The following is a 20973-nucleotide window of genomic DNA, read 5'->3' on the forward strand; positions in this document are numbered from 1 at the left end:
GTATTTTATGTTACTGCGCGTGCGATATGCGCAGATGGCAAAAACCTCAAATTAGGGAAGTTGCAAATAATTATGCATGCGCACGTTAATTGCATGGCTAAGTATTGACTTGTCGTGGAACAATCTGAGTAGAATATATCCATACATTAATGGTAGTGATATTAAAAATGAGGTCTAAACATTTTTCTACACTATTACACTACTATAAATACAAACAGTCCAAGTTTAACTTTTTCTAGTGGTGTAATTTCTATAAATTCTTGCTGGCATCTGTTCTATTAGTCACAAGTACGTGGTAGATTTGCATTGCATAATTTTGGACGCACCCTTAACTCTGCATAGTGATAGGTAACAGGAGACGTTGTGTGGAGCTCTGGATGTGGCATATGAGTTAGTAACGTTAGGTCACAATTTTTGAACCACCATCCAACTTTTCCGTGGCTAGTAGCACAGTTTGAAGAAGTTCCACTGTCATTATCGTTGTCAAATGTTGTGAATTTCATACCATTGTGATATCCTAGGTAATCGTAAGCCTCTTCATGTTGTTTGTCCGACACATGCAGTGTGTAGCTTGTACTGAGTCCATTCACTCGAAAGTTACCATAGGGAAGAACTACCTTTGTACCGTCGGTTTTACTCACTTCAACTTCGACCTCCATTGGCTCTCGACTCGTAAGACAGTGCATGTTTTTTAGTCCGTACCAGAACTCGCCACTCAGGTTCCCAAATCCATTCTCATATTCCACCCATGTTCTGTTGAAAAGCTCTCTCTGTTCCACGTCTGGTGTCCTCTTCACTAGCACTGTCCATCCACCATCACCACTCTCCATGTTGCACCGAGCTTGCATTGGTGAAATATCTTGAATGAAAGGTGACTCATGCCCACAAGCATTGTTAATGTAGAAGACGCCACTTTTAATTGGATAGTCAAAAAGTGATGCTTTTGCCACCTGCATGAGTTTACAGCGATGAGACGTGCTTGTTATACTAACAATATACCTGGCAGCAATCTCTGTAGCGTGCTTCTTGACAAGTTTTCTTCAATTTTACGGCCTCTTCAAAAGCCTCCTGGAATTTCAGTGAGCAATGTTGTTCTGGTGCTTGAGCTGCGATGAGAGATGACGTGAAAATAATAATACCAGCTATCAGTTCTCTCCAAAACAGTCCCATCTTTGTTGAATTTACTATAAACGTACACTTTTGTCCTTGCTTATATAGACAGTAATCATGAACTTTGGACGTAGGAAGTATATTGTGTGTAAACCAGCTTGTATGTTTTTGTTTTTACACACACTTGTCGTGAGAGTAGTTTCTGTATAGTTTTGTTATGGTGCATGGGTTATGCTTCAATCTATGATATAGGGTACTTTTAACATGTGTATATAATAGCGAAGTATATCTCTTAGCAAAGCCTGTGTGGGTGGCTCCATTTTCAATAAGGAAATCAGCGTAATACATCATGTGCATGGTGTGTCATTTTCTACATACATTACATTATGTATTTGTGGGTACAGTAATGTATCGTTTATATAAAAATGGAAAGCAATGACATGAAGTTATTTCTGATTGTGCTGATGCTTGGCAACTACTTTTCTTGTGCTTTGCAAAAATGTGTGAGCAATTTGGCGAATTTACCCTAGATCGCCAAATTAAAACCACCAATATTAAAGCTATACACAGGGGCGGATCCAGTGGGGGGCTTTGGGGGCTTGAGCACCCCCCTGGCCTTAATGACAAGCCTGAAGAATAGAATCTAGAGCTAGCTATCAACACACTGCATGTACTGGATAGCACGTAGCTACGGTTACATTATCATGGCCACACCCAATTTATTACTGAGCAGAACAATTATTGATGAGTCATGCAGGAAACACATTGTACGTGAGTTAAAATATTTTTAGCTCCCCCCTATCAAGAATCCTAGATCCACCCCTGATACACGTATATATAATTATACCCACAGTTTGTGGGCCGACTAACCAAAATTTGTTATTCTGTGATTTATACTGGTTTAGCTTATAGATTCATGCATTCATGTGGTAGTTGTTAATTATTAGTAAACATCTTCTTTGAATTTCAAATATTCCATGCATACACTTATTTTTGGTGTGATTCATAGTATACGTACATAATATATCAAGTTCGGCTCTCCTTTTTTCTTACTCACAACTGTCAGGCTCGTCTCCGAAAGCTGCACAGCCTTTGGGACGTACTCGTAGTTCAGCATAGTCATAGACACTACTAAGTATGGGATTGGGCATGCCAGTGAGATGCATGGTGTAGCAATTATTAAACCAGTTCCCCACCTTGTTGTATATTGCTGAACAACTACCGGGATTTTGGTCATTATCTCGATCAAGTGTGGAGAACTTAATTCCATTATGATGTTGAGAGAAATCAAAACCTTCATCTTGTTTGTCTGACACATGCAGGGTGTAGCTTGTACTAGGTCCATCCACTCGAAAGTTACCATACGAAAGAACTAGTTTTGTGCCGTCGGTTTTGCTGACTTCAACCTCGACCTCCATTGGCTCTCGACTCGTAAGACAGTGCATGTTCTTTAGTCCGTACCAGAACTCGCCACTCAGGTTCCCGAATCCATTTTCATATTCCACCCAAGGCCTTTTGAATGAAACTCTCTCATCAACGTCTGGTGTCCTCTTCACTAGCACTGTCCATCCACCATCACCACTCTCCATGTTGCATCGAGCTTGCATAGAGGGGAAGATGTCTTGAGTGAAGGCTGCTGTACTTCGACAAACATTACTGATATCGTAGATTCCCGATCCTGGAGTGTAGTTGTCATTATCAATTATCTTGGATGCTTCTGCAATCTACAAAAATGTTTATATGTAATCTCACAATTAATTATTAGTATAGCTATAATTATTCCCAGTTGTATAGATATATAATATTAAGTAGTGTACAGACAGTCATATTGTAGCATTCATATGCCAATGGTAAATATTACATGAATATCTAATATCTTACTTGGCAGCAGTCTTTAAGGTTAGCTTCCTCGCAGCTTCTTCTGAGAGCCATAGTCTCCTTGAGTGAGTCCTCAAACTTTATCAGGCAGTGGTCAACAGCTGGCATTGCTATAGACTCTCTCAACAATGCAGATATGAAGAGAACTGCCAGTTGTAGCTTCATCTTCTTTATTTGTAGTTGATATGTTGACATTGACGTTTTGTTGTTGGAATGGGCATGTATGTGTGTAAGACGAAATGTCCTTTTATAGAAGCACGCATGCATGCATGCAAATTGAATATGTGTATTAGCCATCTTTTGTTTACCACCAGCTGTCTCACTGTTAACGCCAGTGTGGCTACTCTATGGTATACTACTACACTGGATCATTGTTGAAAACTGATTCCACTTTTATTGCTGGATCCTATTACAAAGCTGGTAGAGCAGTTGATGTCTTTTGAACCTTGTATGGTATTGTGTATACCCTATACGATGTATGTTACCCACCACCATCTATCTTAATTTGTAATGCTTTACAGTGGCTACTGGTATGTGTACTACTATCATGGATAATTGTAAAAAGTCCTTTATTGCTGCCCTACACAGCTGGTGGAGCGTTTGATGTGTTGTTAATTGTATGTCATTGTTACCCACCACCATCTGCCACATGATGTCCTGTAGTATAACATATTAAAAAAACATTCCATTTCCATGTCAACAAGTGTGTGACCCCCCCCCCCTAGCTCTGGTCAACTACAATATAGTCTAACACGTACATAAATGTATACCCATAGTTTGTGGACAATTTTCAAATAATAATTATAATTATATCCCTCTAACGCTTATATATAGTTGGTCCAATGTACATTTAATATAATGATTTCTGTGTACTTGTTCACCATGCACTTGCTGTCTCCCCAACTCTTATAATTTCATCCCATTAACTTATTAATAAGAGCTAGATTATTTCTTAGACTGCCTACTCTAGCCTCTCGATCAGCATTTAGCTGGTACTATACATGCACTGGATCATTGTTAAAAGTCCTTGATTGCTCAACCCTACAGCTGATATACTATTTAAATGAGTGTGCATGTGATGTCTTGTGAACTTTGTATATAGCATTATATATACCGTATATAGCGGGTATATTTTGAGGGTATGACATGTTCGCGGAAATATGCCTTTAGAAAGGTTTTCGCGGATTTAACCCTTTCCCGGCTTTGGACGACATATGTCGTCCAGCGGACCGAGATTTAAAAAAAATTTGCTGTGCTGGCTGTGTTGGAGCTATGCACACACTGTAGGTACCAGCACATGCATTGAGCTGCTCTTTCACATGGTATTTTCAACATCTTGCTTTGAGGTACACTTTGTGCAGTACTGTCGAAAGAAAAGTGACCGTTTGATGATGACTTCAAGATTTTCGTAGTACAACCTCAGTGGGGTTCTAGAGCTGCTAGACAGTGAGAATATCGATGCTTATGGCCTTGTAGAGTGAGAGGACAGTGACTGGGATCATAGCTAGGTAGGAAGATACCTCAACCTAAAAAATAAAGAGCCTGAGGAGCCTGAAGGAGCTGGACCAAGTTTCTGGATCTGGTAAGTCTAGAGTAGCATTTGTACAACATACTGTATTCTGATAGCTTCAGGATAGCTTCAGTATTAGGTTTGCTTAGGCTAGTTAGTACAGCAGTGGATATCATGAGCCACCATTGAACTTGTAAACGTGTGTGTAGGTGAAGAACGTTTCCCGGGGAAAGGGCGTCTGCTGATACGACCTCGCAGAGAAGTTTCGGCAGATCCTAATCGAACTATGTCACCGTGAGAACATTGAGAACACTTACTTAGTGTCTATAGTCACTTTGTGCCTTCGTATAATATTGTTTGTGTACATAATTGTGAATGTTTGTAAACAATCGCTAATTAGTTGGGGGTGGTCAGTTGCTAGGTAACGATGATGATGTCATGGTACCCCCGGGGTCTGGGCTACCTGTAGGAAATAGTTACGAGTGATTTCAATGTATGGTTCATAAGATATGGATTTTTAAAGAAAAACATGTATTTATTCTGTATTATTTTGTTTTAATTAAAGCCGGGAAAGGGTTAATTTTCCTGAAATAGCAGCGTATTTGCAGCATGCATGCATGCGATATTAAAATTCATGGTTATAAATGTTCGCGGTACATGCTTAATCTGCAAAGACCACAAACATTTATATACCCTCGAAGTATACCTGCTATACGGTATTTGACTTCATGTGTGCATATACACCAGTAAACTATTGCTTATAAGTACCATCATGCCCATCCCCCTTATGCTTTACTTATACTATATCTAATATCCACACCATTTTTGAAATCAAAGGACTGCACTAAATGCTAAGCACACCTATGACTCTAACTATATAAATCAGCTAAAATTTTAGTTTTCTGTCTGTTCACAGTTTTCACAATGAGAGCACAATTAAGTTACTCGCATGTTGGTGGAGCTGCCTTTGCTGTACATGACTTAGCACGCACCCTCAACTCAGCATAATCAAATGGCATGTAAGCTCCAGTGCTTCTTTGAAAGAGCTGTGGAAAACTGTCTAAAGTTAGATCAATGTTGTAGCAGGCACTGAACCACCAGCCTCCATTTGTTTGTGCAGCACATGTGTTTCCGCTGGTCCTATCCTTTGCAATAAATTTCTTTCCAGTGTGATAGTATCCAAGGAAGTCGAATCCAGTGTGTTGTTGATCAGAAACTTGCAGTGTGTAACTTGTACTGGGCCCTTCAACTTGAAATTGACCATAGGATAATATCAATTTTGTGCCATCAGTTTTTCTGACTTCAACTTCGACCTCCATTGGCTCTGGATTTGTAAGACAGTGCATGTTCTTTAGTCCATACCAGAACTCGCCACTCAGGTTCCCAAATCCTTGTTCGTATTCCACCCAATTCCTGTCGAAAGACAATCGCTCAGCAACATCTGGTGTCCTTCGAACGAGAACGGTCCATCCACCATCACCACTCTCCATGTTACAGCGTGCTTGCACTGGGGAGAAGTTCAGGCCAAATGGCGTAGTTGTATGGCAGACATCGTTGATGTCATAGATCCCAGACTCCAGGTTGTGATCAAATGTTTTGGACATTTGTGCTATCTGTGTGAAGTTGTATTTGTTAAGAGCATTGTATCATATACTTGTAAATTTGCCTAACTATAATAATTATTACTGCTATCTGTTTCATGCACATAATTATGTACAATTATAACTTTTGTATGACTTGTATTGACATCTGTTGTTACCTGGCAACAGTCCTTGTACATAGCTGTGGCACATGTTTTCTTCAGCTGTAGCACTTCCGTAAGAGATTGCTGAAAACGAGCGGAGCAATCACTGATTGGAGTACCAGTTGCAGTTGCCATGACACCAGCAACGACTATCACCACTGCTTTCCACTCCATGGTTAAAATTCTTGAATGAAGATTTATTGATGTGAAGATTTCTTTCGTCAATGGCAATTATTTTTTGCCTTGCAAACTTCTTTTATACTGCCTGCATGACATTCGAACCCTTCAATGCTAAATTACAACTTGCATGGCATAGCTAAATTGATATGATCTATAGCCATCTGTTGTTCACCACAAAGTCTCACTTTTAGCGCCAGTGTGGCTACTAGTAAGTGTATGTAATATTATACACGGGAAAAGTCCTTTAATGGTGGACCCTGTATAATATCAGTGCATGCATGGTAGAGTGTTTGATGTCTTGTGAACTTTTTATGGCATTGTTTCAAGTGTGTAATAGCCATCTGTTGTTTACCACTTAATGTCTTGCTCTTAGCGTCGGTGTGGCTACTGGTACCATGTACACTATAGATCATTTTTATTGCTGGACCCTACACAGCTGGTGGTGGAGCGTTTGATGTCTTGTGAATTTTGTATGGCATTGTTACCCACCACCATCTGCCATATTATATGCATGTCCTGTACAGCTTCACATGGCTCCTTGGGTGATGCATACACAACTTTTTTAAGAGTTCCCTTGTTTTTATTCACGTACCACAATTAAGAACTGTATACATGCAGTACTGGATGCTATACATGTAAGTATATACACAACCTCAGCTTGCTATAACTATAAATGTACTAAGTTCAGCTCTTGCGTGTCTGTTTCATTTTACACAATGAGTATTACTCAAGAGTATAATTATAATAGAGAGGGAATATCAAATGTGGGCTTGGAATTTGCAGTGTTTGTGATGCAATCTACTTTTTGATGGCTGATACAGGAAGTCACGTTACTCTCCGCATACATCTGATGCATGTACACTTTGCCTATATTGATACTCTCTCTCTGTTATTTTTTCTATGCCTTTTTTCATCTATATCTGACTCCAAACTTTCCATTCAACCTTAAAACTCATACTTATGCATCTTGTTAATATGCACATAATTATTGTCGTTGCAAATCCGCCAAAATTAGTAGACTAAGTCCCTAAAAACAGAGAAAATTTTAAAAACGCTAAAATTACTACCCGTTTATAATAGTAAAGGTCATGATTCCGTTCCGATATCAACAAGTATGTTATCTCCCCAGGATCACTGGACCCCCCCCCCTTTGGTAGTCTAAATTCACGTACTGTAGTTAACCGTCGAACCGGCCATATCAAATAACCGCCCACCCCCTATACAGTAGGCCTAATTTCAATCGTAGAAGCGCCCACTGTTGTGCATGCTTATAATTGGGTCAAAGGGCAAGATTTTCATTGTGCAACTATTTAGCTCAGAAACGTGCACAAAACAAGACTTTAGTACTAGTTTAGACCTATACGACATTGTTAGATCTATCCTAGAGTAGACATCAAGCGTTCATGATTGATGAGACTGTTTCCTCTGAAAACCTCTATACTTCTAGCTCAGGCCCCTTTCTCTCTGAAGATAAAGCATGTCGTTTTCACAGAAAATACCTGTTGGATGGGTGTTTGCACGGTTCAGTTGCCACATAATAAAACATTTGCAACTATCAAAACAGGTGAGCGGTTCAACGGTTAACTATGGTACATGTGGGAATACCCACAGTTTGTGGGACGTATGCGACTCAGTGGCATAGGCAGAAGGGGGCTGACGGGGCTAGAGCCCCCCCTTTTTTGCTCCATCAACTCCAACTCAGCTTGAATCACCGTGATCTGTCAATACTATTTTGCACTGTACAGCATGCATAGTTACTAGAATTATGTCATTCAATGGAAATGTGGGCAGGGCCATCTAATGTGCATGCTGACTGCTGAGGAAAAGTGATGACATTTTTTTAGGTAGTATTCCATGTTATTCAGCGCCTGCTCTGGCCCTGCTCAACCAATTTGAGCCCTGCCCTTCCCAAAATCCTGGCTACGCCACTGCAACTATATCCATAATAAGTTTATTTTGGCTTAGGACGTTTAATTCATGTGATAATTGATTCATTATTATACCATGCAATTACACATCTTCTTTGAATGTTCAATACACTAATTTATATAATTATAATGTGCATGGTTCAGTAACTATACAACATTATTTCAGGCACAAAATTGTAATGTAAATCATTTTCAGCTCTATTCCCCATTTTTCTTACTCACAACTATCAGGAGCCTCACTGAGAGCTATGCAACCTTTGGGACGCACTCTTAGCTCAGCATAATCGTAGGGAAGAAAGCCACCATTGTAAAGCTGAGGTTTAGGCATGTCAGTTATATGCATACTATAGCAGTTACCAAACCAGTTTCCACCTTTGTTATGTGATATTGAACAACTACCAACTGGTCTCTTGTCATTGTCTTGGTCTAGTGTGGAGAACTTCATTCCATTATGGCCTCCAAAGTAATCATAACCTTCGTGTTGTTTGCTCGACACACGCAGTGTGTAGCTTGTACTAGGTCCATCCACTTGAAAGTTACCATACGAAAGAACTAGTTTTGTGCCATCAGTCTTTCTCAATTCAACTTCGACCTCCATTGGCTCTCGACTCGTAAGACAGTGCATGTTCTTTAGTCCGTACCAGAACTCGCCACTCAGGTTCCCAAATCCATTCTCATATTCCACCCACGGCCTTTTGAATGAAACTCACTCATCAACGTCTGGTGTCCTCTTCACTAGCACTGTCCATCCACCATCACCACTTTTCATGTTACACCGAACTTGCATTGGAGGGAAGATGTCTTGAGTGAAGGCTGCTGTTCTTTGACAAACATTACTGATATCGTAGATTCCCGATCCTGGAGTGTAGTTGTCATTATCAATTATCTTGGATGCTTCTGAAATCTACAAAAATGTTTATATGTAATCTCACAACTAGATGTATATAGCTATAATTATTCCCAGTTGTATAGATCCGTATTAAGTAGTGTACAGCAAACGATATTGTAGAATTCATAAGCCGATAATTTTACACGAATAATAATTATAGCTATAGTTATCAGTGGATAGTCAGTAATATCTTACTTGACAGCAGTCTTTAAGGTTAGCTTCATCGCAGCTTTTTCTGAGAGCCATAGTCTCCTTGAGTGATTCTTCGAACTTCGTCAAGCAGTGGTCAACAGCTGGCATTCTATAGACCCTCTTAACAATACAGAGATGAGGAGAACTGCCAGTTGTAGCTTCATCTTCTTTGTACACTTTTAGTTGATATGGTATAGTTTTAGTGTGTGTGCATGTGTATGTGTGTGTATGCTGGTCCTTTTATAGAAGTGTGCACAACAAGCCCAATTGAGATTTCTGTGTACTAAGCCATCTGTTGTTTACCTGACTTGTTGCCTCACTGATAGTGTCAGTGTGGCTACTGGTATGTGTAATACTGCACTGCTTCATCGATAAGAGTCCTTAATTGCTGAACCCTACAGCTGATAATATCGTATAATAACGTTTGATGTGTTGTGAACTTGGTAGCATTTTGTACCCTATAGTGTATGTTATCCATCATCTGCCATATTATTGTGTACTGTAAATTAAGCCCTTCCATGACTCCATGCATGTGTTTGCGTACAGCAATGAGGGTATAGCGTGTGATGTCTTGTGAATTTTTGTAATCCTGCGGTGCATGTTATCCACTATCTGCCACGTGTGTACTGTAAAGCCTCAATATGTATGCGTATATAGCAATAAACTTGTTAATAATTATGCTAACCTGTGACTCTCTAAAAGTTTGTACATCCTGTTTGTTTAATGAGGGAATTTTTTTTTATCAACTCCATACTTACTTATGCATGTAGAATACAACAATGAACAATTGCCTTTGTATTAACTTTTTTGCTTACATACGTATGTGTATATTCAGTAAAAATTGCACTAAATGCTAAGCATAATTATAACTATATAATTATACAGAACCCTATGATTCTCATTGCAGCTATAACCTAACAGTCTATAATTTCAGTTTCTCTAGTCGTTTCCATTTATATAAGTATGTACATACGTATAGTTCCAAAACTGTGATTCGAAAGTCTCTTTCCTTTTTTCTTACTCACTGAGAAGCTATACAACCTTTGGGACGCACTCGTAGCTCAGCGTAGTCGTAGAAATCAGAGATACCATTATGAAGCTGAGGTTTCGGCATGTCAGTGAGATACATATCGAAGCAATTACTAAACCAGTTCCCATGCACCTCCGTTGAATTATATTGAACAACTGCTGTTGTATTGGTCATTGTCTCTGTCAAGAGTCGAGAATTTATTTCCGTTGTGACGCCGAACGAAATCATAACCTTCATACTGTTTGTCCGACACATGCAGTGTGTAGCTTGTATTAGGTCCATCCACTCGAAAGTTACCATACGAAAGAACTAGTTTTGTGCTATCGGTTTTGCTCAATTCAATTTTGACCTCCATTGGCTCTCGACTCGTAAGACAGTGAATGTTCTTTAGTCTGTACCAGAACTCGCCACTCATGCAGGCTCCCAAATCCTTGTTCGTATTCCACCCAATTCCTGTCGAAAGATAATTGCTCAGCAACATCCGGTGTCCTCTTCACTAGCACTGTCCATCCACCATCATCACCACTCTCCATGTTACAGCGAGCTTGCATTGGGGGGAAATTCAGGCCAAATGGCATAGAGGTATTGCAGGAGATGTCATAGATCTCAGACTCCAGTGTTTTGGACACTTGTGCTATCTGCAAATTTGTAGACAGCATCGCTTAATTTTGCCTATCTATATATAATTATGTCTAGTGCTAACCTGTTGCATGTGTTCTTATTGTCTATGCACGGTATATGACATGAATTAATTATTGGTTATTGCGTATATTCTTTTACTCTGTATGCATATAACATGTGCATCATGTATGTTGTTACCTGGCAACAGTCCTTGTACATAGCGGTGGCACCTGTTTGCTTTAGCTGTGTATAGCACTGTTGTAAGAGATTGCTGGAAACGATTGGAGTAATCACTGATTGGAGTACAATTACAGTTGCCATGAGACAAACAACAACTATCACCACTGCTTTCCACTCCATGATGAAGAATTCTTGAATGAAGGAATTGTTTTCTTAATATAAGTGAAGTTTTCTTTTAAAGTGTCGATTGCAACTAATTTTTTGCTTCCTGCAAACTTCTTTTACTGATTTCGGATCTTTTTATTTTTAAGTATTCATGCATACGTGACTATATACTGATTTGTTTGTACCCGATGGCATGCACATTGTTTACATTCATTGAAGTATGGCTTCTGAAAAATTATGCCATACACTCGTTGTCATGGGAATGGAATGTTTTTTTAATATGTTATGCTAACTGAAACTTTAACATTTGCAATATTTGTAAACATTGTTAATAAAATAACATTCCATGTCTATGTCAACAATTAAGTGTGTGATCCTCTCCTGGTCGACTACATGTAATATGTTATAGTCTAACACGGACAAAATGTATATATATATATATATATATATATACCCATGTACAGTGTAAAAGATCCACTTCTAGACTATTAAGTTCTCACAATTCAATTCAACAATCTTCATTTAACAACATCAATTCCACAACATCGCATAAACTTTAACATCACAAAAACAACTAAAACTCAAAATCTAACACACTGTCCTTTTATACACTCCTGAACACTTTCTGTTTGTCAGGTTCTAAAACTGGTTTGACGGGATCTTACAGGGCAGGAGAGAGGGATTAACACCTTGGGTGTACAGTCATATACTATTGCACAACATACCAAATAAGTGAATGTAGTCTATTTAACACTATAACAGCTATAATCAAGCTAAGGCAAGAATCCTTGCCTGGCATACATGAACAGTAACCCTATACAATAACGAACAAAAGCACAAACAATAACCAACTAAGAAACATAGTCTTTCACATACAGTTTGTATGACGATTATCATATCTTTCTAGCGCTTATAATTGGCTATGTACTTACAGCATCTATATGTTGTTTACCACTTGCTGACTCACTAACTCTTATAGCGCCAGTTTAGCTGGCACTATGCTATAAATACACTGGATCATTGTTAATTGCTGAACCGTACAGCTGATTTACTATTGAAAAGCGTGTGATGTTTTTATATAGCATTGTATATATATTCCACCATCTGCCTCCTTTATATATGTCCTGTAATACTTCTTCATGCATGTGTATATGCATATACAGCAGCAATGTAAATATACAGTCGTGCACCCGCCTTTGTGTTTACTTCTTTGCATATAAGTATATATGTACATGCATGCATGCATGTGTATTATATTTTTTCATGCAAATGCTAAACACACGTAACTATAATAACAGAACCCTGTGATTTTCTAATGAATTACAGCTAATATATAAAAGTCTATTTTCTATAGTCATCTATACCATGTTTTCATCTATAAGTATGTACATAATACTTCCAAAATTGTGATGCGAAAGTCTTTTTTCTTACTCACAATTACCAGGACTGTCACTGAGAGCTATACAACCTTTGGGACGCACTCGTAGCTCAGCGTAGTCATAGGGAAGAAAGCGTTCACTATTATGAAGCTGCGGTTTTGGCATGTCAGTGAGATGCATGTTGTAGCAGTTACCAAACCAGTTTCCTCCTTTGTTGTATATTGCTGAACAACTACCGGGATTTTGGTCATTATCTCGATCAAATGTGGAGAATTTAGCTCCATTATGATGTAGAGAGAAATCAAAACCTTCATAATGTTTGTCCGACACATGCAGTGTGTAGCTTGTACTAGGTCCATCCACTTTAAAGTTACCATACGAAAGAACTAGTTTTGTGCCATCAGTTTTGCTGACTTCAACTTCGACCTCCATTGGCTCTTGACTCGTAAGACAGTGCATGTTCTTTAGTCCGTACCAGAACTCGCCACTCAGGTTCCCGAATCCATTTTCATATTCCACCCAAGGCCTTTTGAATGAAACTCTCTCATCAACGTCTGGTGTCCTCTTCACTAGCACCGTCCATCCACCATCACTACTCTCCATGTTGCACCGAGCTTTCATAGGGGGGAAGATGTCTTGAGTGAAGGCTGCTGTACTTTGACAAACATTACTGATATCGTAGATCCCCGATCCTGGAGTGTAGTTGTCATTATCAATTATCTTGGATGCTTCTGCAATCTACAAACATTTAAAAATGAATCTTACAACTGTTTCCATGCAGTACATGTAATTGTTAGTAGATATATATTTATTCCCAGTTGCATAGATCTGTATTAACTAGTGCTATATTGTAGCATTCGCCATAATACGCTGATGGTAAATATTACGTGAATATAATTATTATGGTGCATGGATAAAATATCTTACTTGACAGCAGTCTTTAAGGTGAGCTTCCTCGCAGCTTCTTCTGAGAGCCATAGTCTCCTTGAGTGATTCTTCGAACTTCGTCAAGCAGTGGTTAACAGCTGGCAGTGCTACAGATCCCTCCAACAATACAGAGATGAGGAGAACTGCCAGTTGTAGCTTCATCTTCTTTGTATACTTTTAGTTGATATGGTATAGTTTTGGTGTGTTTGCATGTGTATATGTGTGTGTATGCTGGTCCTTTTATAGAAGCATGCACAACAAGCCCAATTGAGATTTATGTGTACTAAGCCATCTGTTGTTTACCTGACTTGTTGCCTCACTGATAGCGTCAGTGTGGCTACTGGTATGTGTAATACTGCACTGCTTCATCGATAAAAGTCCTTAATTACTGAACCCTACAGCTGATAATAACGTTTGATGTGTTTTGAACTTGGTAGCATTTTGTACCCTATAGTGTATGTTATCCATCATCTGCCACATTGTGTACTGTAAATTAAGCCTTCCATGGCTCCATGCATGTGTTTGCGTACAGCAATGAGGGTATAGCGTGTGATGTCTTGTGAATTTTTGGAATCCTGCGGTGCATGTTATCCACCATCTGCCATGTGTGTACTGTAAAGCCTCAATGTGTATGCGTATATAGCAATAAACTTGTTAATAATTATGCTGCCTGTGACTCTCTAAAAGTTTATACATCCTGTTTGTTTAATGAGGGAATTTTTTTATCAACTCCATACTTACTTATGCATGTAGAATACAACAGTAAACAATTGCCTTTGTATTAACTTTTTTGCTTACATACATATGTGTATATTCAGTACTAAATGCTAAGCACATAACTATAATATTATAATTATACAGAACCCTATGATTCTCATTGCAGCTATAACCTAACAGTCTATAATTTCAGTTTCTCTAGTCGTTTCCATCTATATAAGTGCCGTATATCTTCTAATTTATCGGACAGCAAAAAATAATTATTTTGGAAATTGTCCGGGTATAATTGGAACAGATTTTTATAGAGCATGCGAAGTGTCCGGAATAATTAGAACAAGCAAGCAGCTGCATGCGAGCTAGCTAAGTTTAATAGAACAGTGTGCGACTGAATAGTTGCACTAACTATCTAAAACTAGCTAATCAAAGCTATCTAACTGCAGTGCTGTAAGTCTTACTTGCCGTCTATGAATGATAACTCAACTTTTCAAGGTATTGTCCGGATATTTAGAACAAATGTAATATTAAAGTACTGGAGTGTCCGTTGTATTAGAACAACGAAAATTGCCCAAAAGAGTGTCCGGGGTAATTAGAAGTGTCCGATAAATTAGAAGATATACGGTATGTACATATGTATAGTTCCAAAACTGTGATTCGAATCAAAGTCTCTTTTCCTTTTTTCTTACTCACTGAGAAGCTATATAACCTTTGGGACGCACTCGTAGCTCAGCGTAGTCGTAGACATCAGAGCTTTCATAATGAAGCTGAGGTTTCGGTATGTCAGTGAGATACATATCGAAGCAGCTACTAAACCAGTTCCCACCTCCGTTGAATTGTATTGAACAACTGGTGTTGTATTCGTCATTGTCTCTGTCAAGAGTCGAGAATTTATTTCCGTTGTGACGCCGAACGAAATCATAACCTCCATACTGTTTGTCCGACACATGCAGTGTGTAGCTTGTATTAGGTCCATCCACTTGAAAGTTACCATACGAAAGATCTAGTTTTGTGCTATCGGTTTTGCTGACTTCAACTTCGACCTCCATTGGCTCTCGACTCGTAAGACAGTACATGTTCTTTAGTCCGTACCAGAACTCGCCACTCAGGTTCCCAAAACCTTGCTCGTATTCCACCCAATTCCTGTCGAAAGATAATCGCTCAGCAACATTCGGTGTCCTTCGAACGAGAACGATCCATCCACCATCACCACTCTCCATGTTGCAGCGTGCTTGCACTGGGGATAAGTTCAGGCCGAATGGTGTAGAGGTGTTGCAAGAGATGTCATAGAACCCAGACTCCAGTTTGTGGTCAAATGTTTGTGCTATCTGCAAATGTGTAGAACATTGTGAACATGCAGCATTGCTTAATTTTGCCTATCTAGTGCTAACCTGTTGCATGTGTTCTTATTGTCTATGCACGCATGATTATTGCCAAAAAATTATGACTATTGTATGCATGTGTATCATGTATGATGTTACCTGGCAGCAGTCCTTGTACATAGCGGTGGCACCTGTTTGCTTTAGCTGTGTATAGCACTGTTGTAAGAGATGGCTGGAAACAATCGGAGTAATCACTGATTGGAGTACAATTACAGTTGCCATGAGACAATCAACGACTATCACCACTGCTAATTTCTACTCCATGATGAAGAATTCTTGAATGAAAGGAACTTAATTGATGTGAAGTTTTCTTTTTAAAGTGTCGATTGCAACTAATTTTTGCCTTCTGCAAACTTCTTTTTATACTGATTTCGGACCTTTTCACATTCATATACGTGACTATAACTATACTGATTTGTTTGTACCTGATGACGTGCACGTTTACATTCATTGTGGCATGGTTTCTTCCAAATCTTTATTGTAAGCACTGCCATATGCCTTGAACAATAATTATAGGATGGTATTTAAACTCCATACAAGGATTGCATGACATTTTGTTGCATTTGAATGTATGAGCTTTAGATCCTCTATAGCCATAGCTATAGTTTCCTCTGAATTGTCATGTGGTGTTACAGATCTTACCACAATGGGGAAAGCTTTCACACAAACTTTCACATTTGCAATATTTGTAAACATTGTTAGTATAACATTATTAAAAAAACATTCCATTTCCACGTCAACAAGTGTGTGACCCCCCCCCCAGAATCACTGGACCCCCCCCTCTGGTCAACTACAATAATAATTTAATAATTATAGTCTAACACGTACATAAATGTATACCCATAGTTTGTAGACGATTTTCAAATAATAATTATATATCCCTCTAACGCTAATAATTATATAATTGGCCCAATGTACATTTAATATAATGATTTCTGTGTACTTGTTCACCACTTGCTGTCTCCCCAACTCTTATATCAGCTGATTATTATTAATAAGAGCTATAGATTATTTCTTATAGACTGCCTACTCTAGCCTCTCAACATTTAGCTGGTACTATATACTATACACTGGATCAATTGTTAAAAGTCTTTTATTAATTGCTGAACCCTATACAGCTGATATACTATTTAAATGAGCGTGCATGTGATGTCTTGTGAACTTTGTATATATAGCATTATATATACCGTATATAGTGGGTATATTTCGGAATAGCAGTCTTTTGCAGCATGCATGCATGCAATATTAAATTCATGGTTATAAATGTTCGCGGTACATGCTTAATCCGCAAAGACCACGAACATTTATACCCTCGAAATATACCGGCTATATATATACGGTATTTCCCCGCCTGCCTCCTTTATATGTCCTGTAATATTTTATACATGACTTCATGTGTGCATATACACCAGTAAACTATTGCTTATTATCGTGCCCCTCCCCCTTATGCTTTACTTATACTATATTTAACAATTTTTTTCACAAAGGACTGCACTAAATGCTAAGCACACACACGTAAATACAGAATCCTATAAAGTATACAGCTATATAATTATAGCTAACTATAGATCAGCTAAAATTCTAGTTTTCTGTCTGTTCACAGTTTTTCACAATGAGAGCACAATTAAGTTACTCGCACGTTGGTGGAGCTGCCTTTACTGTACATGTCTTAGCACGCACTCTCAACTCAGCATAATCAAATGGCATGTAAGCTCCAGTACTTCTTTGAAAGAGCTGTGGATGAGGGTCTAAAGTTAGATCAATGTTATAGCAGGCACTGAACCACCAGCCTCCCTTGGCTCGTGCAGCACATGTGTTTCCGCCGTTTATATCTTTTGTAGTAAACTTCAATCCAGTGTGATAGTATCCAAGAAAGTCAAATCCAGTGTGTTGTTGATCAGAAACTTGCAATTTGTAGCTAGTGCCGGGTCCTTCAACTTGAAATTGACCATAGGATAATATCAATTTTGTGCCGTCAGTTTTTCTGACTTCAACTTCAACCTCCATTGGCTCTGGATTTGTAAGACAGTGCATGTTCTTTAGTCCGTACCAGAACTCGCCACTCAGGTTCCCGAATCCATTCTCATATTCCACCCAATTCCTGTCAAAAGATAATCGTTCAGCAACATCCGGTGTCCTTCGAATGAGAACGGTCCATCCACCATCACCACTCTCCATGTTACAGCGTACTTGCACTGGGGAGAAGTCCAGGCCGAATGGTGTAGTTGTGTGGCAGACATCGTTGATGTCATAGACTCCAGACTCCAGGTTGTGGTCAAATGTTTTGGACATTTGTGCTATCTGCAAATTTGTAGAACAACGTTAAGAGCATTAATCTGTTGCATGCGTTCTTATATAATAATTATATAGTCTATATACATACATAATTATATATGTGCGTATATGTATGACGTGCCAAAATATGACTATACTTGTACATGTAATATAATTATGTGCATATGTGCATGTTACCTGGCAACAGTCCTTGTACATAGCCGTGGCACATGTTTTCTTTAGCTGTAGCACTTCCGTAAGAGATTGCTGGAAACGAGCGGAGCAATCGCTGATTGGAGTCCCAGTTGCAGTTGCCATGAGACCAGCAACTACTATCACCACTGCTTTCCACTCCATGATTAAATGAAGAAATTGATTTCTTGATATGAAGCTTTCTTCTTATAGCGTCGATCACAATTATTAATTTTGTTTGCCTTCCCAAACTTCTTTTATACTAAAATTCGGTTATGTTAAGCATGCATAATAATTGTATATGTACTGTACTTGCTGTATGTTGTCTGTGTACCAATACCATGCATATGTTGTTTACCACTTGTTGTCTCCACTGATAGCATCAGTGTGGCTATATTGGTACTACACAGGTTCATCGTTAAGAGGACTTAATTGCTATCGTGTGTGAACTCTATGAGACTGATTTTATTGAAGTAGTGTTTGATGTCTAGTGAAATTTGTAGCATTCTGTACCCAGCGGTGTATGTTATCCATCATCTGCCACATTGTGTACTGTAAAGCCCTGCATGGCTCCATGTGTTTGTGTATACAGCTATGCATGAGTTGGTATAGCGTGAGATGTCTTGTGAACTTTGTAGCGCCCTGCGGTGCATGTTATCCACCATCTACCACATACTGTATGCATGACTCTAGCGTACAGCAATAAGCAATAAGTTGGTATAATTATAGTGTGAGATGTCTAGTGAACTTTGTAGCCCTCTATACAGTGCATTTTCCACCATCGACCACTTTTGTGTACTGTATAAAGCCTTGCATGCATGACTCATATATATACAGCAATAAGTTGCTCTTGTGATGTGTAGCCCTATTTTCACTAATTCATTATATTAATGACTGCACAAAATGCTAACTCGTGATTCTCTCTTCCTATTTGTTAAACGAGTGCATTTTTTTAATAAACTCCAACTTTATTTTGTTATAAATGCTATATAATTATAAGCACACGTAAATACAGAACCATGTGATGCTCTATACTATAAAGTATACAGCTATACACCTAATTATAAAAATGATAAAATTCCAGCTTTTTGTCTGTTCAGCTTAATTCTCACAGATGAGTACCCATTTAAGTTACTCGCATGTTGGTGCCATACATGACTTAGCACGAACTCTCATCTCAGCATAATCGAAGGCCATGAAACCTCCAGCGCTTCTTTGATGGAGCTGTGGACGAGGGTCTAATGATATACCAACGTTGTAGCAGTCGTCGACGTTGAACCACCACCCTCCATTTCTACGTGCAGCACATGGGTTTTCGTTGTTTCTATCATCTGTAGTAAATTTCAATGCATTGTGATAACCAAAGAAGTCGAATCCAGTGTGCTGTTGGTCAGAAACATGCAGTGTGTAGCTTGTGCCGGGTCCTTCAACTTGAAATTGACCATATGACAATATCAATTTTGTGCCGTTAATTTTCCTCACTTCAATTTCTACCTCCATTGGCTGTGCATTTGTAAGACAGTGCATGTTCTTTAGTCCGTACCAGAACTCGCCACTCAGGTTTCCGAATCCATTCTCATAATCGACCCAATTTCTGTCGAAATATATTCTCTCAGCAACGTCTGGTGTCCTTCGAACGAGAACGATCCATCCACCATCACCACTCTCCATGTTACAGCGTGCTTGCACTGGGGATAAGTCCAGGCCAAATGGCGTAGTTGGGCAGAAATCTTTGATGTTATAGATACCAGATTCCAGGTTTTGGTCCAGTAATGTATTGGAGACTTGTGCTATCTGCGAATGTGTACGGTGGTTAAGGCATTGTATACATGTATTTAATTTAATTTTGTTATCTATTTGCTTGCTATGTACATATCCATGTATATATGTGAATAGCTTTATTTCACTTGTACAAAATGTATATGTATTACCTGGCAACAGTCCTTGTGCATAGCCGTGGCACATGTTTTCTTTAGCTGTAGTGCTTCCGTAAGAGATTGTTGGAAACGATCGGAGCAATCGCTGATTGGAGTACCAGTTGCAGTTGCCATGAGACCAGCAACTACTATCACCACTGCTTTCCACTCCATGATTAAAATTCTTGAATGAAGATTTATTGATGTGAAGATTTCTTCTTAAGCGTTGATTGTAATTATTTTTTGCCTCTCGCAAAACTCCTTTTATACTGTCTGATAGTCGATATGAAAAACATGCATAATTTTAACACTATATCACTGTTAGCATCCTCAGTGACTATACTCTATATGGTATCTCACTACATTGTCATTGTTCATAAAACTGCTGAGTCTACATGTCCTGTGAAGCCTTACAGGAATACAACAATGAGCTCGTTTAAGCGTGTGATGTCTTGTGAACTTTGTACCGTTGCAAAGAAAAGTGTGTAACTTTACAAAAGGTTCGTAAAGTTAAGGCTTCGTGGTTTCATGATTATTAAACTCTGCCTTTCCAAACTTTTTTTTTTCGAAGCAGGCGAACTTTTTAATGAAGCTTATACAGCAGCCACATATGCGCCATCATGTGCAGTATTCCCAAATTACCCGAAGACTTCGCAAACTTTTTTTGCAACGTGTCGTACACATTTATTGCTGATCATGTGACTATACTTTAAATGTCTTATTGCCCGTTATTGACTGGTTGACTAGTAATTATGGCTTATAACC

The 20973-nt window shown here is 38.8% G+C and overlaps 7 protein-coding genes and 2 pseudogenes across 7 annotated transcripts; all 9 read right to left on the bottom strand.

Moving 5' to 3' along the window:
• Window positions 1-109: 109 nt before the first annotated feature.
• On the bottom strand, window positions 110-1199 carry LOC135337328 (fibrinogen-like protein A). The gene is made up of 2 exons (XM_064533257.1): window positions 1000-1199; window positions 110-950 (listed from the first exon to the last, which is right to left on the bottom strand). The coding sequence occupies exons 1-2, from the start codon at window positions 1168-1170 to the stop codon at window positions 279-281; spliced, it is 843 nt and encodes a 280-aa protein (XP_064389327.1). The 5' UTR covers window positions 1171-1199; the 3' UTR covers window positions 110-278.
• Window positions 1200-2043: 844 nt separating this feature from the next.
• LOC135337322 (angiopoietin-related protein 1-like) lies at window positions 2044-3225 on the bottom strand. The gene is made up of 2 exons (XM_064533242.1): window positions 2992-3225; window positions 2044-2834 (listed from the first exon to the last, which is right to left on the bottom strand). The coding sequence occupies exons 1-2, from the start codon at window positions 3181-3183 to the stop codon at window positions 2160-2162; spliced, it is 867 nt and encodes a 288-aa protein (XP_064389312.1). The 5' UTR covers window positions 3184-3225; the 3' UTR covers window positions 2044-2159.
• Window positions 3226-5311: 2086 nt separating this feature from the next.
• Window positions 5312-6596, bottom strand: LOC135337504 (angiopoietin-related protein 1-like). The gene is made up of 2 exons (XM_064533445.1): window positions 6258-6596; window positions 5312-6111 (listed from the first exon to the last, which is right to left on the bottom strand). The coding sequence occupies exons 1-2, from the start codon at window positions 6414-6416 to the stop codon at window positions 5440-5442; spliced, it is 831 nt and encodes a 276-aa protein (XP_064389515.1). The 5' UTR covers window positions 6417-6596; the 3' UTR covers window positions 5312-5439.
• Window positions 6597-8232: 1636 nt separating this feature from the next.
• Window positions 8233-9673, bottom strand: LOC135337954 (angiopoietin-related protein 1-like; annotated as a pseudogene).
• Window positions 9674-10388: 715 nt separating this feature from the next.
• On the bottom strand, window positions 10389-11498 carry LOC135336878 (angiopoietin-related protein 1-like; annotated as a pseudogene).
• Window positions 11499-12714: 1216 nt separating this feature from the next.
• LOC135337872 (microfibril-associated glycoprotein 4-like) lies at window positions 12715-13934 on the bottom strand. Its single transcript, XM_064533878.1, has 2 exons — window positions 13734-13934; window positions 12715-13544 (listed from the first exon to the last, which is right to left on the bottom strand). The coding sequence occupies exons 1-2, from the start codon at window positions 13893-13895 to the stop codon at window positions 12855-12857; spliced, it is 852 nt and encodes a 283-aa protein (XP_064389948.1). The 5' UTR covers window positions 13896-13934; the 3' UTR covers window positions 12715-12854.
• Window positions 13935-15133: 1199 nt separating this feature from the next.
• LOC135337156 (angiopoietin-related protein 1-like) lies at window positions 15134-15844 on the bottom strand. The gene is made up of 2 exons (XM_064533058.1): window positions 15836-15844; window positions 15134-15772 (listed from the first exon to the last, which is right to left on the bottom strand). Exons 1-2 carry the CDS (start codon window positions 15842-15844, stop codon window positions 15134-15136), a joined length of 648 nt encoding a protein of 215 aa, XP_064389128.1.
• A 1551-nt stretch (window positions 15845-17395) lies between these two features.
• LOC135336865 (angiopoietin-related protein 1-like) lies at window positions 17396-18442 on the bottom strand. The gene is made up of 2 exons (XM_064532734.1): window positions 18299-18442; window positions 17396-18127 (listed from the first exon to the last, which is right to left on the bottom strand). Exons 1-2 carry the CDS (start codon window positions 18416-18418, stop codon window positions 17456-17458), a joined length of 792 nt encoding a protein of 263 aa, XP_064388804.1. The 5' UTR covers window positions 18419-18442; the 3' UTR covers window positions 17396-17455.
• Window positions 18443-19220: 778 nt separating this feature from the next.
• Window positions 19221-20585, bottom strand: LOC135337510 (angiopoietin-related protein 1-like). The gene is made up of 2 exons (XM_064533454.1): window positions 20224-20585; window positions 19221-20086 (listed from the first exon to the last, which is right to left on the bottom strand). The coding sequence occupies exons 1-2, from the start codon at window positions 20380-20382 to the stop codon at window positions 19424-19426; spliced, it is 822 nt and encodes a 273-aa protein (XP_064389524.1). The 5' UTR covers window positions 20383-20585; the 3' UTR covers window positions 19221-19423.
• Between the last annotated feature and the right edge of the window lie 388 nt (window positions 20586-20973).

The sequence above is a fragment of the Halichondria panicea genome, chromosome 6, assembly GCF_963675165.1.
Source record: "Halichondria panicea chromosome 6, odHalPani1.1, whole genome shotgun sequence".
NCBI lineage: Eukaryota > Metazoa > Porifera > Demospongiae > Suberitida > Halichondriidae > Halichondria > Halichondria panicea.